General features: G+C 50.7%; 1 protein-coding gene and 1 long non-coding RNA gene across 2 annotated transcripts; one reads left to right on the top strand and one right to left on the bottom strand.

Annotated features, from left to right (window-relative positions):
• Nucleotides 1-2,166: 2,166 nt before the first annotated feature.
• LOC26513785 lies at nucleotides 2,167-3,272 on the bottom strand. Its single transcript, XR_001408497.3, has 2 exons — nucleotides 2,444-3,272; nucleotides 2,167-2,380 (listed from the first exon to the last, which is right to left on the bottom strand). It is a non-coding gene; the product is annotated as an uncharacterized LOC26513785 (long non-coding RNA).
• A 1,590-nt stretch (nucleotides 3,273-4,862) lies between these two features.
• On the top strand, nucleotides 4,863-9,639 carry LOC6503814 (fibrous sheath CABYR-binding protein). The gene is made up of 3 exons (XM_001963656.4): nucleotides 4,863-5,262; nucleotides 7,973-8,496; nucleotides 8,552-9,639. The coding sequence occupies exons 1-3, from the start codon at nucleotides 5,184-5,186 to the stop codon at nucleotides 8,891-8,893; spliced, it is 945 nt and encodes a 314-aa protein (XP_001963692.3). The 5' UTR covers nucleotides 4,863-5,183; the 3' UTR covers nucleotides 8,894-9,639.
• Nucleotides 9,640-15,522: the final 5,883 nt, after the last annotated feature.

Below are 15,522 nucleotides of genomic sequence, written 5' to 3'. Positions count from 1 at the left end.
CTGCGTTTATATTTTGCAGCCAGCTACGTGTCCGATTGCCGGCCGGGCCAGCATGGCCACACACACATGGCCAGGATGCTTCTGCCAAAATGTTTATTGCCAATTTTCGGTCATGCTGGAAAGTGTTTGGGGAGCGCCCCGACGTGAGCTGGCGGGGATAGTTATTAATTAGAGGGCTTCTATTGCCGGGATAGTGTTTAGTGTCTTGTTCTGAAGACTTTTAAGCAGGGAGGTTGGAGGTCAGAGGCTGGAGAGCCCCCTTCCCCTGTCTCTGGCTCACCTGCCAATCCTGGCCAATCACTCAGCCAACTGTTCACTTTGCAGCCTCCCTCGCGGCCTCAGAGTCGGTTTAACGCTTAAATAGCCGAAAAAATAGCCAAGCCTCGGCCTCGGCCTCGGCCGGATCAGAGGACGACCCACCCCCGGAAATTGGCCGGCCACCCCGAGAATTACCTATGAAAATATTTTAAACATTTTTCGGCTCTTGACAGCCGCAAACTTTGGATGGAAATGGTACAGAATCTACCGGAAAAAATATTCATTTTGCTTTTTTTTTCGCGCTGCTTTTCTGATAATTTTTTCGCTTTTTTCTCCGGGTTTCCTCTTCTTCGTTTGTTAATTTATAAAAAACGCTTGAGGCTTCGTGGGTAGGAGGGGTGGAATGGCGGTGGAGTGGGGAGCGGTGGTGCGAGGTGAGGCCAAGTGTCGCCTGGTGGGTGGAAAAATGAAAAGTGGGCGGTGGGGGGCGAAGGTGCGAGACTTGCTCTTGCTCGGTGGTGGAACGGGGAGAACTTCAAACGAGATAAATACAATTTCCATTAGGCCTCGCGGAAAATCCCTCGAACCACATTCATACTTTTAAGCTGCTTCTTATTCATATATAGATCCACACTGGGAGAAGTGCAGAGGGGTTTCTTTTACAAAAATACAAAAAAATGCTTGGGAACTCTCATATACTAAATCTATAGTATGATCTCATACTTCTCACTACACTATAGTTCTTACTATATTATAGTTCCTATACTACTCTTAAATACTGTTACTGCTACTAAACAGTATACTACTAATTTATTTTAGTTTATGCCACATCACATAGCCCTTACTGTGCCACAGTGCCCATATCATCATAGCTTCCATTTCATACTTACACATATTATAGTTCAGACCCCATTATATCTATCCATCTTGTAGTTACTCTATCCAGCTGATACTACACAATAGAAGATACTATACTACAGTTCATACTGTAAGGTACTTCAATATAGATACTCTATATCATAGTGTGCTACTATAGTACCATATCCCACCATATCAGCTACCTTGTAACTCTCCTTGGACAGAATTACAAGGCTTTTCTCGCTGTGCTCAAAGGGCCGACATCAGCCCGCCCACTCCACTTGAGGTTTTCCTATTGATTTTAGGGCTTTTTCACAGTTTTTTCCACCAATTTCCATTTGTTTTTGAGCCCAAGCCCAAGCCCAACCCTCGGCCCACCGCCGCCCTCCTTTGTCTGTTCTGCGTTACTTTTTAATTGTAAATATTGCCTACGGTTGAGTTTTTCATCTGGGCTCGCAGTTGTCCTGCCCCGCCCCCCGGAAAATTGCCCCGCCCCGGGGCTCATAATTTCGCCCCCGCCCCCGCCGTTGTTTACATAATTTGTACGTTACAACGCGCACACGACTTTTTTGGGCCACTTTTGTCCGATTTTTTTGGCAATAGATTCACGCTTCGCATTTTCGGGCCTCTGCGGTGGAAGTTGCCGGCCGACCGGCCGACCGGCCGACCGCTTGCCCAGGATGAGAGCCAGAACACGTCCAATTAAAGTTTACACTCGGCGGAGGGCGGAGGGCGGGAAGGCGGCCGAAGGCAGGCAGAAGTCTCAAGGAAGCCCATCAAAGCCCGTCCGATTCCTCCCGATTATTTTTATGTTGATTGCCGTTTTTATTGCCGGCCGGCTAATTGCGAACTATTGGATCGCACACACACGCGGGCCGTAAATGGGCCACGTTATGATACAATAAAGTAGGGTTGTGGAGCCCCGTCCGCCGTCTTGGGCTCGGGCATTAGAAATTATGACAGTGCTGCCATCGCCATCGCCACTTGGCACTCGCCACTCGCCACTCGCCCCGTACTCCCCACAAATCCCAGAATTTATAGACGGGCGGGTGTGTGTGTGTGTGTCGTGTATTTCCGAGGATGATTTTTCAAAACGTTAAAGGCTACTGGGTACAAATCAGAGATCCACGCACAAGGGGCGCCGCGCGATCCGACCAGGGCACCGAGGCTCCGGAGGACGCGCCGGGAGGGCTCCGGGCTGGATGGGCTTCGCCGGGAATCGGGCGGCGGGAAGATCTGCTCCTGATCCCTCGGCTCGTCGTGGCTGGAGTGGAAGTGGGAGTCAGACCAGGGAGTTATGGAGGTATAAGAATCGCCCCGTTCTTACCATCCGGCGATAGCCTTTCCCCGCAGTCGGAAGTTCGCCCCCTGGAATTCGTGGCTGTACTGCGGATTTGGGCACTGGATACGATTTTGATTCGCCAAAGGTGCACTGGAATTTGCTTCGCTTATGGAGTCGCTGTTACTTTTTTTGTGTCGTTACTACACACTTGGTGTTTGGTCGTCTTCATTATCTGTGGAGTCTGCTGGGTCAGTTCATCTGGTGGTGGGACTTGTAATCGGCGCTGTTGTGGATGTCGTCCCTTAACAGCGTTTCTTCGTGTCGCTTACAGCTCAAGCTCAGAATATCGGAAGGTCTAGGTATGATTGTCATACATATGTTGTCATGGTATATGGACATATGTTTCAAATCTTCGGTAAATCAGAAAATCTCAACTCTGCAAATCTTGCAAATCTTCAAAGCCCATGAAGGTGTTCGTTCCGTTGCCGTGTGACGGTTAGTTAGTTAGTTAGTTAGTATATAGGAATATATATATCTTTTTGTTCGTACGTAAAACGCGAAAGGAAATCTAATCTGAAGCACGTATAGAAGCCTAGTCTGAACTGTCTGTGACTGATTTTCACTTTACGCTTAATCCTAAGTACAAAAGAACGAAACTGCAAGCTGGAGACCGATAATTTTGACTCTACTTGCCGAAAAGTCGGATATTATTAACGTTTTTTTTTGATTTTTACCAAAATTTTATACAAAAGAATAGAACACAACTGTCTGCTCGGAATGTAAACTAATACTGAAGATGTATGGGGCCTGTGGAGCTTAGGTGGACTCCGAATCTGACGTTTGGGCGAGTCATGGACTACTTGGTTCCCAGCCAGGGGCTACTGCGATCTAGGAAAAATGGATTTACAGACTTGTAATATTAGAGATAGTAATATAGTAGAGATATAGAAGAGATATAGTGGAAATATGGTAGAGATATATAGAGATACATGAGAGAGAGACACATGAGAGTTCTTTTAGTCTTCAGTTAATACAAGTATATTACAGATACTTGCAGATAGACAGACTGATTCTCCAATTCTTCCTGAGTTCTAGCTTTTAGTTCCACATTGATCTCCAAGGTTATACCACAGATACTTGGAGATAACTATACGTTGGATCTCGAAAGTCGTGATCTAGTTTCTGGAGGATCTTTCTGGTCAGACTGTTTCTGAAGTGCTCCTTAAGTCCTATTCTACGCTATCTCCAATTCTCTACTTGAAGTTCCTTGAAGAAAGGACTGAAGTTCTGAAACTGAGGTTCTGAACCTCTCGCCCTTCCCCGGCAATCAAATCTTAAGTTCTATTCTACTGCGATCCACAAACTTATGATAGAGTTACTGAGAGATAGTCTGATTCTTACACTTCCTTTCATATTTCTTGATGCCTTCTTTAAGTTACAACTCTCGAACTTGGCAGAATATTCCCCAATATTGGGAGCGTTCTAAGGACACATTCTGAGGTCACGACAGGCTTTATAGGCTGAAGGGGCGGGGAGCACTGGAGGGCAAAGGGCAAGGGCTGAGGCTGAGGCTGAGGCTGAAGTTGAGGCTGCGGCCAAGGGAAGTAGCCGCGTCGTTGTCGCTTTTTGGCTAATGAAAAAGAAATAAAAGTGTCGAGTGCATTATTGCCAGTTGCCGAACCCCCCGCCCACCGCTCCCCGCCAGGAGGCGTGCAAAAAGATACACACATATGCTCACACCCACACTCCCACACTCCCACACACCCACAACCCACACACCCACACGAGAACATATCATTTTCCCTGGTAATTGTTGAAACATTTTTAGTACTAGTCTGCGTGCTACGTGTCTGCCGGCAGCCCCTCCCCGGCCATTGGCTTCTGCCCCCGCCTGGCGGCCACCCCTCGGCCGCTGGCTATTATTTTGCACTTACTATAACATGCACATAAATATTGTTGCCGACCCACGCCCCACGCCTTATGCCTTATGCCTCATGCCTCATGCCCCATGCCCCATGCCCCATGCGTGCGAGTGTGTGCGGCTATTTTATTGATACTAGCACACATACGGGCGAGTCGCCATAAAGGATACAGCACGTGTACGGGTCTGTGTGTCCTACTTGGTGTGTTGGTTTTGCGGACTTCTTTTCATTGTCGCCTTGGCGAATCTCTGTCAAAAAGCAATAATCATCAATTCTGATTCCTCGCTGTATTTCGGCAAGGACATTGTCGTCTGGTGGCCCGGTTTGATTTCAAATTGATTATTATTTATGTCGGGGGCTGATGGCTCGCCTCCCCAGACCCACCCCGGCTAATTGCCGGAGGTCCTTTCGGCACTACGGGGCGTAGTCGATGGAGCTCCCGAGAAGTCCGAACTACAGAACAAGTTAGCCTTGAGCTGGAAGTGGGGATCGAGTTAGCCTTGCCTTTTTCCTGTCAAATCCCTCCGCACTTGGGGCAGGCATCTGCCGAGTAGCTTCACTTCACTTTCTCATCTTCTGGAAGTAAGACCTCTATATATTTGCTAAAAAAAAAAGCGGAAGTTTTCTGAAACCAGTTTTCTGAAAATAATATATTTTGTAATTATTCGAGTGAGCGGCTAAGCCATAAAATATAAAATCAGTGCGGTTTAGTTTCGTTCTTCAATCAACATTTCTTCAATCAAGATTTCTTCAATCAACATTTCTTCAATCAACATTTCTTCAATCAATTCAATTGCGGTCTAGATAGTGCCCTGCTGCATACCTGCTTTGCCCTTCCATTGCTGCCAGTGACTAGGAGCAGGATGTCTTCGATTGCAACCAGGGCTTTGGACTTCGTGTTCGGACAGACCGTTCATACTGGCGAACCGGAAGGCGAATTCCGTAAGTTCCCCGGTGCAACCTGCTTAGTTTTAGACACTGAGACACTAGTGACACATCCTCCATAGAGGACTGGGTGTGGGAGGGTCCTGCTTCTTGGCTTGCCTTGGTGAGAAGCAGGGCCAGCAGCTCCCAGCTCCCACCTCCATTCTTCAGAAATTATTAGCAAACGGCATTTAATTCCCGGGCCATTGATCGACCCTTTTCCAGAGCCCTGGATCCTGGCTCCTGGCCGGGCTGCCCACAGCTTGTCACACTTAATTAAAGAACATTTCGAGCACTTTAGATGTCAATTTGAGCCCACTTCTCGCAGCGGCCCAATACGCTGACAGCCCCCTCCTCCCACAGCCACTCGCGCCGAAAGAAAGACGGGCAAAAATTAAAAATAAGAGCTGAGCTGAGACGAAAGCGAAGTGGAAGAAACGGTTTAATTAAGTCGAAACCCTTTCGTGCGTGCCAGGACCACCAGTTGGCGGCAGATCCTGGCCAGCGTCCTGCCACCCGGTCCCATCTCCCCAGTCCCGGCCCTCGATCCGAGTCGAAAGGCAAGTGGCCCAGTCGAGTACTCGGGGCGTGTTAATTTCCAAGGTGTTTGCTATTCCAAGCTGTTTCCGTTCTGATATAAAAAATCAGCGTAATTAAAAATCAAATGATTTTTTCCTCGGTCCTCCGGCTGTCCTTTCAAAACGCCAATCCCTCCGCCCGACGACAGCGAATATCTTCATTAATTTTGCTCTTTTGCTGAGGGCCATGGGTCTGGTGGTCTGGTGGCTCATAGAAGCCCCTCCCAACGCCCAACGCCCAGCGCCCAGCGCCCAATGCTGCACAATTTTTAACTCATTAATTGGTGTGGGCAACCCTTTTCTGCAGGGCCCTTTTCCCAGCTCGGCGGCGGGCGGGATGTCCTGAAAAAAATCCTGTCCTGAAAACTGAGCCAAGTGATTTATTTGTTTAATCCTTTTCGCTTTCAACCGATTTCTTTTTATTTATTTTCCCTGCCCCTGCCACTGGCCACTTGAAATGTTGCTGATTAGCAGAGAAGACGCTGCCAGTCCCAAATCCGGCCCCAAGCGGGCTTTCCTCCGAGAGTCTTCCCTCTCCCATGGCCTAATTGATTCGTTATCGACCCTCTTCAGCGCCCATCAATACAGCCGAGGTGCCTGCCCTCTCGCACAGAACGCGGATCGACAGCCGGCTGGATCAACTTGTTCGCTGATTTTAATCCGCATTCGATACGGTAACCATTCCTGCCTCATCACTCTCCCAGCCGTCCAGTGCCATCGGACTGGACTTCTGGCTGCTCCTCGAATCCGCGCCAATCAAGTGGCTCGCGGGGCGGAGATGAGCTCCTGACAGTCGCATAACTTCCGATTTAATCCCAGCGCGTGAACGTCGTTGTCGTCGATCCCTATCCAGCTCCAGAAGGGCACTGAGAGATATAGTATATATAGTATATATATGGATCTATGAATGGGACAGTACCATGAGAGATGGTACCTTTCTTAATAGTTCTATAGCTACTAAAACAATATACTCTTATTATTTATTTAGTATAGCTACTAGCTACTAGCTACTAGTTTCTCCCAGTGCCCCACCTCCTGCCCCAGCTGCTGAGTTATGCGCATCTGTGCGTTGTCGTATTTTGTAAGCTTTTACGCGCCGGCTACCAGCTCCAGCTCCTACCAGGCCGCAGCAGGCTAACCGATCCGATCCGATCCTCGTCGGCTCTGCCCCGTCCCTGGGCCCGGATGGTCGGATGGCCGGTGAAGCGATAAAAGATCAATTTAGTTGCGCCCCAGCCGCCGCTGATTTAAATCCGATCACTGCGCCGCGATTTGATGCGAACTGAAACATGCACCAGGAATTCGCAATTATCGGACATCAAAGGGACGAGGCATCTGCTCGGGTCGGCCGGCGAGGGGGCCAGGACAGGGCAGTGCAGTGCGGGATAATTAACCACTTAGCTGGATGGGATGTATGGATTTGGGAGCCCACTCGACAAGACAAATGGGTTCCGGCTAAGCCCATTCTGTGAAATCAAATAGCAAAGAACTACAAGTCGCACGCCGAAATTCACTCCAATACAGAGCTCCTGGGTAAACAGCAGGACCGGATTCCAGGTGGAGGGAGGACCTGTGGGGTGGTCCTCACCTCCTCACCTTATCCTGCTCTTGACGATGTAAACCTTAAGGTATTTTGCGATAATTGCACTTTGCTTTGCTCCTGCTTCCACTTCGTCCTTGCCGAAAAGAGTTGCCAGCAAACTTTTTCCGGCCACGGCAGTCCCACCCTCCTCCGGCTGCCGGCTGCCGGCTACCGGCTTCCGTGTGTCTGCGCCCAAGATAAACAAAAGACACTACTCGAGAGTGTGGCGTGCGGCGTGTAGTCTGCAGTGTGTGGGAGTTGTCTGGCACATGTCTTTGCTTTCTGGCTCATCCTCCGACCTCCCACCTCCGACCTCGCACCTCCCATCTCCGTCCTGAATCGTCCTTGGGGCTCCCACTACTTACCCGGCTATTAATAAGCGAGTTTCCATATCAACTTGTTTGCCGTAGCCAGTGACGACTGTACCCGCTACTTAATTAATTCAAATCCAGCTAATTGCATTTTATTTGCCCTCGCGTGCGGATCTGCTCAAGTTTTTAATTGCGAATCCGCGCCAGAAGGCTTAGTCCTCAATAGATCGGCTCTCAATAGTCCTTTCTTTCCCCAGATGGATTCGTCGGATTCTTCAACTGGATCGCCCTGAAGGCCCACATCGTCCGCGACTTCTTTTCCATCCAGAAGGAAGCCACAGTGAATGAGAGAGCAGCTGTATTCGCAGTCAGTGCACTTTCTACTGCGATTGCTTTGCTCTTCGTGTTCCTCACACACACACACATGAACACTGGGAACACGAGAGTCAAGAAATCACAAACAGACAAACACACACACACCTACACTCGCACCTACACAGAGTCGAAGGACTCCAAGGACGCGCCGAAGGAGGACGCGCCGAAGGAGGACGCCCCGCAGGAGGACGCCCCGAAGGAGGACGCCCCGAAGGAGGACGCCCCGCAGGAGGACGCCCCGAAGGTGGACGCCCCGAAGGAGGACGCCCCGCAGGAGGACGCCCCGCAGGAGGACGCCCCGAAGGAGGACGCCCCGAAGGTGGACCCCCCGATGGAGGCCGAGGAGCCAGAGGAGGTCGGATTGAACGAGGAGCGCAAGGCCGCGTCGGAGCACGAGGATGCGAATGTGAGTAGCCTCAAGACTAGTCGTAGATTTGGCTTAGAATTAGCATTATCCTTAGGAGCCCTCGGCGAGCCCTCGCCGACCCCCCACTCCTCCTCCTCGTCCTTTCAAAAGTCGTCAACGGCTGGACAGAGAAGAGAAGGCCAAAGTGCTCGCCGATCTTTTGCTGCCGGAGAACGATGACGACGACGAGGAGATGACCGCCGCGCTGGTGGGCGCTGCCGACAAGGAGACCTCCAGCACTCTGAGCCGGCTCTACCGCCTGGGCCGCTTGAAGATTGAGGGGATGCTTCCTCCGCTGATCCTAGAGTCCGTTTTCCGAGCAAACCAGACCACCCAGACTCGGCCAGTCACAGGGCTGTACATCGAGCAAGTCCGTCCGGTTGAGGGCCAGCAGTAGGCCAGTTCCAGGTCAGTGTTAGGTAGTTCACTTACTCGGAAGGGACGCAACACACAGGCATACAGAGAGGTGTAGTTACATTACTTCGTACTGATTACGAAGAGAGGTGGTGGGTCTTGGTTGGGTGGTGGATGGGTGGCTGCTGGGCGGGTTAGTTAATTTTGTTTCGTTTTGTTAATTGGTTACAGTTGGTCACTACAGGAGGTTCAGTTCCGACGGGTAGTTGTTGTCATCAGGTATTTTCACAGATTGTCCAGGCTGGATCATGAGGATGCATCGGGGATCATCAGGATTCGGAGGATTGCGCGCTTGGAGAAGGCGGCAGGATTAAAATGTTTTGGCTCTAAATTTCTAGTCTCAGTGGGGGGAGCGTTGAAGGTTCTAATCCACAATCGGTTGCTCAAAATTCCTAAAACATTCTCCTCCAGCTCTAAAGTTGCTGCTGTTTGTTCACGTTTTTTGTTCTGTTAAGTGTTCGATGTGCTCTCGTGTCCCCCGTCCGGATCCCCGCTCCCGTTCCGATGAGTTGGCGTGCCAAGGAGGTTCCTCGCCGGTCCTGGGAGAAACAGATGCGAGCGGATGCCTGGCCCGGCCTGGCCGACCTGGAGCTCATCGCTCAGACGTCAAGGAGCAGAGGAACGACTAGGAGGGAAGCCGCCACTCTCGGTGCTAGCAAGGCTGGCCAGGAACTGGACTGCGGGAAACGGTTCTGAGAGCATCATTAAACCGTTTTCTGCCATGTTAAAGTTTTGTTTTGTACTTCGGCCGGGGCTATAGATTCGGAAGGCTGGTGGGTGGGCGGTGGCCGCCCGACAATAGTGTCCTTGTCGAACCCTGCTGGATCTGATGGTTTTTATGCGTTGTTCGTTTTGTAATTAAGCGACGCACTTGGCTGGACTCGGGCCTGGAGCTCTGGAGTGGGGACTGGCCAGGGATACATATATATGTCCGTATGAGGGCAGATATATTGGAGCTCGTCTCCGGTCCATGAATATATTTGCCCTGCTGGTCATCCGCAAACACTGCCGCAGCCCGCTCCACTGGCCCGGCATCTAGTTTGCGGTCAAAGTTGGCGTTTGACATTTATGCCGGATGTCAAGGAGTCCCGGGATCAGTGGCAGGACCAGACCAGAACAGCCCAGACCAGCCCGGCCTTCGGTTCATTGTCATCATCGGTCGTGACCATTTTGTGCTTGTTATTGTCACTTTTGCCGCCTTTTGTGAGCCGGGCGCTGTGTCGGGGGCAGCATCGATACCCGGGGAGGGGGCCAGAGTCAACCTTTCCGGTCTCCGAAGAATTCTGGCCCAGCCCAGCCTAACCCAGCCCAGCCCACTCCGGCCCAGCCTCGTTATAGTTTCTATTCAATCGGGTCGGTTAGTTTGTTTGGCTGGCAAATGCACCCCGGAGGGCATTTCCATTTCGTTTTAATGTTTGTTTTGTTTCTGTTGCCAGCTCCTGGCCAGCTTTTTGTGTATTTGACATTTGGCTCAAGTGTTGCCGACTTTTCGGCCAGCTCCTTCCTCCTTGGCCCTTTCTGCGGCTTTGTTGCCTGTTTTTGTTGGGCTCTTAATTAAAGTCTGGTCAACTGTTTAATGCTCAATGAATTGGTCAGTCCGGGCAGGGGCCGGAGCCAGAGCCAGAGGTTGTTTATTGAAATTCATAGTGATTGTGGAACTAATTCCATCGCATAGTTCCGGGCTCATCCCGTCATCCCACCATCCCACCATCCCACTCCGTTCCCTTTTTAAGTACGATCTTTTTACGACGCTCGCCCCAAAAGAGCATCACGTAGCGAATCACTTAACTTGATTCCCTGCCCCGCCCAGTCCCATTTGGAATTTTCCATCCCCCCGCACCCCCTCAGCACTGATGGCACAATGGGGACTCCCGGGATCCGGGATATCTGGCCGGGGAGGTCCTGCCGCAAAAAAACAACTCGCCCAGAACAATGGACCGGCGAGCGGCTGGAAATAATTCTCAGTTATTTGGGCCAAGCACGCAAATGCGTTCGAATCAATTGTCCGATAGAGCCGATTGTTCGGATTGCCAGTTGTCCGTTGTCCACCCCCGCCCGCTCCGCCCCACTCCGCCCCCGGCCCTCCTCGGATCGGCCGCAAAAAATGCGTTCAAATTGAAATGAAAAGCCCAGCGTGCAGCGCATCCCAAATGAGGCAGCTTCTTTTTTTTCGGGTGCGTGCCGTGCGGCTTCACTTTCGCTTTCACTTTCCTCCGTGCAACTTTCACCCGACGAGGGCGAAGGACGAGGGGCGTGGGGCGTGGCAAGGGCTGGTCAACCGGCGGCACGTGTCCTGATTTTTTGTTCGGGTATCTGCTTTTTTTCCCGGCCTATAAATAATTTGTGGCAGCCGCTCAATGCTCAATGAGTTTGCTTTTTGCGGCGGTGTCATTTGTAAATGGCATGTTATCAATTTTCGAGATGATTGAATCAAGTGATTTGTGTGCGTGTCAGAGGCGGGAGGGGGAGGTCCTTGCAGGAAGGATCGGGCATACCCCACATACGTGCATATAAATGTCAATATTTGGGAGCTGCTGGCGTCCCGACCCCCACACGTGTCCGACGACTTCTTTGAAGTCCTGTCTGTTGGTTTCCCGGCGTCTTCGGCCTTCCTCCGCCTTCTGAGGAACTGCGGCCTGTTTGCCTCTCGGCTTATTAGGAGATTATCAATTTCTTTGATGGCAGATACAAAAATAGATATAATGCGAGAAAATTGAGCCGGGATAACGAGGCTAATGGCGGGGCTGTCTGGCAGCTGGGAGGAACTAGGAGGAGGGCTGGGGGAACTGGGAGAAATCGGGGAAAGCTCTGAGCATCCATCAAGGGCTTCTAGTCCGGGGCGGGAGTGGGCATCGGCCGGCAGATGTGACCGTGGAGTCTCATTCCGAATGCACAAAGACAACTTGTCCGGCAAACTGCTGAACCCTTTCCCCCCATCCCCATCCCCATCCTGCCGCTGCTTATTACCATGGGGCACGCCCCTTGCCCCTTCGTCCTGTGCCCCTTGCATTTGCATGCCCTTTCTGCATTAAGAAATTAAAATCTGCCCCAGAAAAATGCACGTACAAGTGCCAGCAGTCCACATGTGCTTCTGTACTCCGCGAGTCCTTCCCCGACTCCTCCTAATGTGTTCGGCGGTGTTTGCCGAGCGAGTGTTTTGTTATTTTTGCGGAAGTTTTGTAATTGCGGAAACGGCAACCGCCCCAGCCCCAGCCCCAGCCCCAGCTCTGGGCGCGAGTCCCATCTTTGGATGCAGCATCCAGACTCTTGAACAGGCGCTGCGAGTGGGTTCTGCCGGCACTTCCCCGAAGAAGGACTGGAATCTGCGTCGGCACTTCCCGCGAGTCCTCCGCTCCGATTTCAGCTGCCAGGCTGTGGCGCCCATGTGTGGGTGCAGAGTCCTCCTCCTCCTCCTCCTCCCCGCCCTCGTCCTCATCCGTGTGTGTGCCTATCCTGCTCAAGTGTTCGATATACGGCCGCCGACAACTTGTTCCTTGGGGCGTCGCGGCTCGGTAGGTAAACTTGCGAAACTCGAAGTTATGGACGCGTAAATTGAAAATACACATGAGAACGAAAACTCTGCTCGGCCCGCCCCCGCCCCCTGGTCCGTCCTCCCCACTCCCCACTCCCCACTCCCCTCTCCCCTCGACAACACCAGAAACAACAAAAACACCAGGCAGAGGTTCGAGGAACGCGGTCGCCACATTATTGAAACTATAAATTTCTAAAAGCAATCTTTTGCGGGCAGACAACAAGGATGCGGCGTGGAGTAGAGGGAGCAGGGGCGCCAAGGGCAGGGAGTAGGGCAGGGTGCAGGACGCAGGTTGCAGGAGCAGGGCGCTGCAGTAGTCGTGGCGGTGTGTGGGCCGCCGGCTGTTAACGCTTGCCACCGCGTCGATGTTGTGGTCGAAAAGTTTTCTCATTTCGCATGTGCCGGCACTTGTACCCTCATCCCCATCCCCATCCCCATCCCCATCCCCAGCACCAGACCCAGGCCCAGCCCCAGCCCCGGGGATGGCCCTCTCTATAGCAGCCTCCATTTTCACCTCGGAATCTCCGGGAAGGAGCTGGCCTTTGATCGATCCAGGCCAGGAGCCACCTCAACCCCAACGATTTGCATGCCCAGTTCCAATTTCCAATTTCCAATTTCCAATTCCATTTCCCAATTTGCAATTAATCAAATCTCGAGTAATTTGGCATCTGGAGTCGGCAGCGCTGCTCCGCCGGCCGAAATCAAATAATGGCAAATTTCCCATTAGTTTTAATGGAGGGCCGCCCGGCCGGCTATCAAAGCGCTGCAGGTGAAATGTGCCAGGCGCTTCGATAGACAATTTTCCGCGTTTCCATTATCCCAGTCGAGCCACCACCCATCCACCCACCACTCGCCATAGCCACCGCCACCGCCATCGCCCCTTCCGGCAAATCCCGCCCCCTTCCTTTCCTTTCCAAAGAAGATGTCTTCTCCGCTGGTCATTTTTATGTTCGAGCTGCTTTTTTCTCATTTTCCATTTATTTATTTTTTATTATTATAAGGCAAACAGGAAATATCTCTGGCCGTTCATTCCTCGTGTTTTCCTTTCCTTATAAATGACAACGCCTCATCGCGCAATTTGTTTACCTTACATTTGTTGGGCTGGTGGCTGGTGCTTGGGTCCTGGGTGCTGGGTGCTGGGTGCTGGGTGCCGGCAGGACACCCTCACTTTTTTCATTAATTTCAAAATTGCTACATTAGTGTTGCCCACTTAACAAGTTTAAGGGGCGCCGCCGCCGCGCTTTTCCTTCGGTTTTCCCTCGGATTTCCCTCCTTTATTCCTCCGAACTCTGTACTTTCCTCCACGCTGCGTATTAGAATTAGTGATTAATTTTTACGCCCGGAATATGCAAATGTATTGCATTGATGAATACATTCAGCGCTGGCCCGGCGGCCCCGGGTGGGCGGCGGCCGAGCACTGGGCGTGGCCTTACTTCATTTTCTACTTCATTGCCAAAGTTCGACGCCTTGGGACTCGTCCTTCGGGAATTGCGCCGGGCGCCGGGCGCCGCTCCGCTTGTCGATTTTTACTGGCTTTCTACTTTTTTTCCGGCCGTTTTTTCCGTCCCGGCTGCGCAGGGAAACGCAAAATTTTTATGTCATATTTTGAGAGTTTCTTTACATTTTTTGAGTTTTTGAGTCGAGGGCCCGCGGCTGAAATTGATTATGGATGAACACAGTCGCCGCGCCGCGCCACGGACTGCGCGCAATTAACATTACTTTTAATTCGCCGAGCGTCGCGTTACCGCCCTAATGAAGCATGCAAATGGCCAGAATCGAGGACGAGGGCCAGATAAGTTGCGATGCCGTCCCTAACTCGATTTGGTCTATTAGAGTCTAATTTTTAATGTATTTTCTCCAGCAGCAATTGATATGCAAATCGGGGGTTTGTTTCTAAAATTCTTGATTTTTGATAACGTCACCTTTGGGTGCCTTGCTGGCTTTTATTACTTGGAGACCATCACCAATCGAATGCAGAATGATTTCCACTTAAAATAGAAGGCATTTAAGGTATCCCTCGCAAGGATCGGATGAGAATTGGCTGAGATGCAGCTATCCTTTGGGGCCATATGTGGGTTTTCAAGGATTTCCAGGGGGGTCCATGGGAAAATTTGAAAAAAAATCGAAAAAATATTGGGTATCCATATTTTGACGCAGAATGATGGGGAATCGAAACAGAAAGCTTTTGAGGTATCCCTTGCAAGGATCGGATGAGAATTGGCTGAGATACAGCTATCCTTTGGGGCCATATGTGGGTTTTCAAGGATTTCCAGGGGGGTCCATGGGAAAATTTGAAAAAAAATCGAAAAAATATTGGGTATCCATATTTTGATGCAGAATGATGGGGAATCGAAAAAGAAAGCTTTTGAGGTATCCCTCGCAAGGATCGGATGACAATTGGCTGAGATACAGCTATCCTTTGGGGCCATATGTGGGTTTTCAAGGATTTCCAGGGGGGTCCATGGGAAAATTTGAAAAAAAATCGAAAAAATATTGGGTATCCATATTTTGATGCAGAATGATGGGGAATCGAAAAAGAAAGCTTTTGAGGTATCCCTCGCAAGGATCGGATGACAATTGGCTGAGATACAGCTATCCATTGGGGCCATATGTGGGTTTTCAAGGATTTCCAGGGGGGTCCATGGGAAAATTTGAAAAAAAATCGAAAAAATATTGGGTATCCATATTTTGACGCAGAATGATGGGGAATCGAAACAGAAAGCTTTTGAGGTATCCCTTGCAAGGATCGGATGAGAATTGGCTGAGATACAGCTATCCTTTGGGGCCATATGTGGGTTTTCAAGGATTTCCAGGGGGGTCCATGGGAAAATTTGAAAAAAAATCGAAAAAATATTGGGTATCCATATTTTGATGCAGAATGATGGGGAATCGAAAAAGAAAGCTTTTGAGGTGTCCTTCGCAAGGATCGGATGAGAATTGGCTGAGATGCTGCCATAGTTTGGCGATATATGACGTGGAATTTAGTTCCTAAAATTGGTTCACTTGTTTGGAGTGTGTCCACTCTAATCGGTTGGGAGCACTTGCTTCCACGCCCTTTCTCTTTCGCTACCCCACCCCCT

This window comes from Drosophila ananassae, chromosome XL (genome assembly GCF_017639315.1).
Source record: "Drosophila ananassae strain 14024-0371.13 chromosome XL, ASM1763931v2, whole genome shotgun sequence".
In the NCBI taxonomy this organism is placed as follows: domain Eukaryota; kingdom Metazoa; phylum Arthropoda; class Insecta; order Diptera; family Drosophilidae; genus Drosophila; species Drosophila ananassae.
This window is presented reverse-complemented; position numbering and strand designations above follow the sequence as displayed.

Bases quoted from the DNA above. Each gene is read 5' to 3' on its own strand.
- LOC6503814 (XM_001963656.4), top strand. From the start codon at position 5,184: ATGTCTTCGATTGCAACCAGGGCTTTGGACTTCGTGTTCGGACAGACC. The intron at 5,263-7,972 runs GTAAGTTCCCCG...TTCTTTCCCCAG, and splicing joins CGAACCGGAAGGCGAATTCC to ATGGATTCGTCGGATTCTTC. The intron at 8,497-8,551 runs GTGAGTAGCCTC...CATTATCCTTAG, and splicing joins CGGAGCACGAGGATGCGAAT to GAGCCCTCGGCGAGCCCTCG.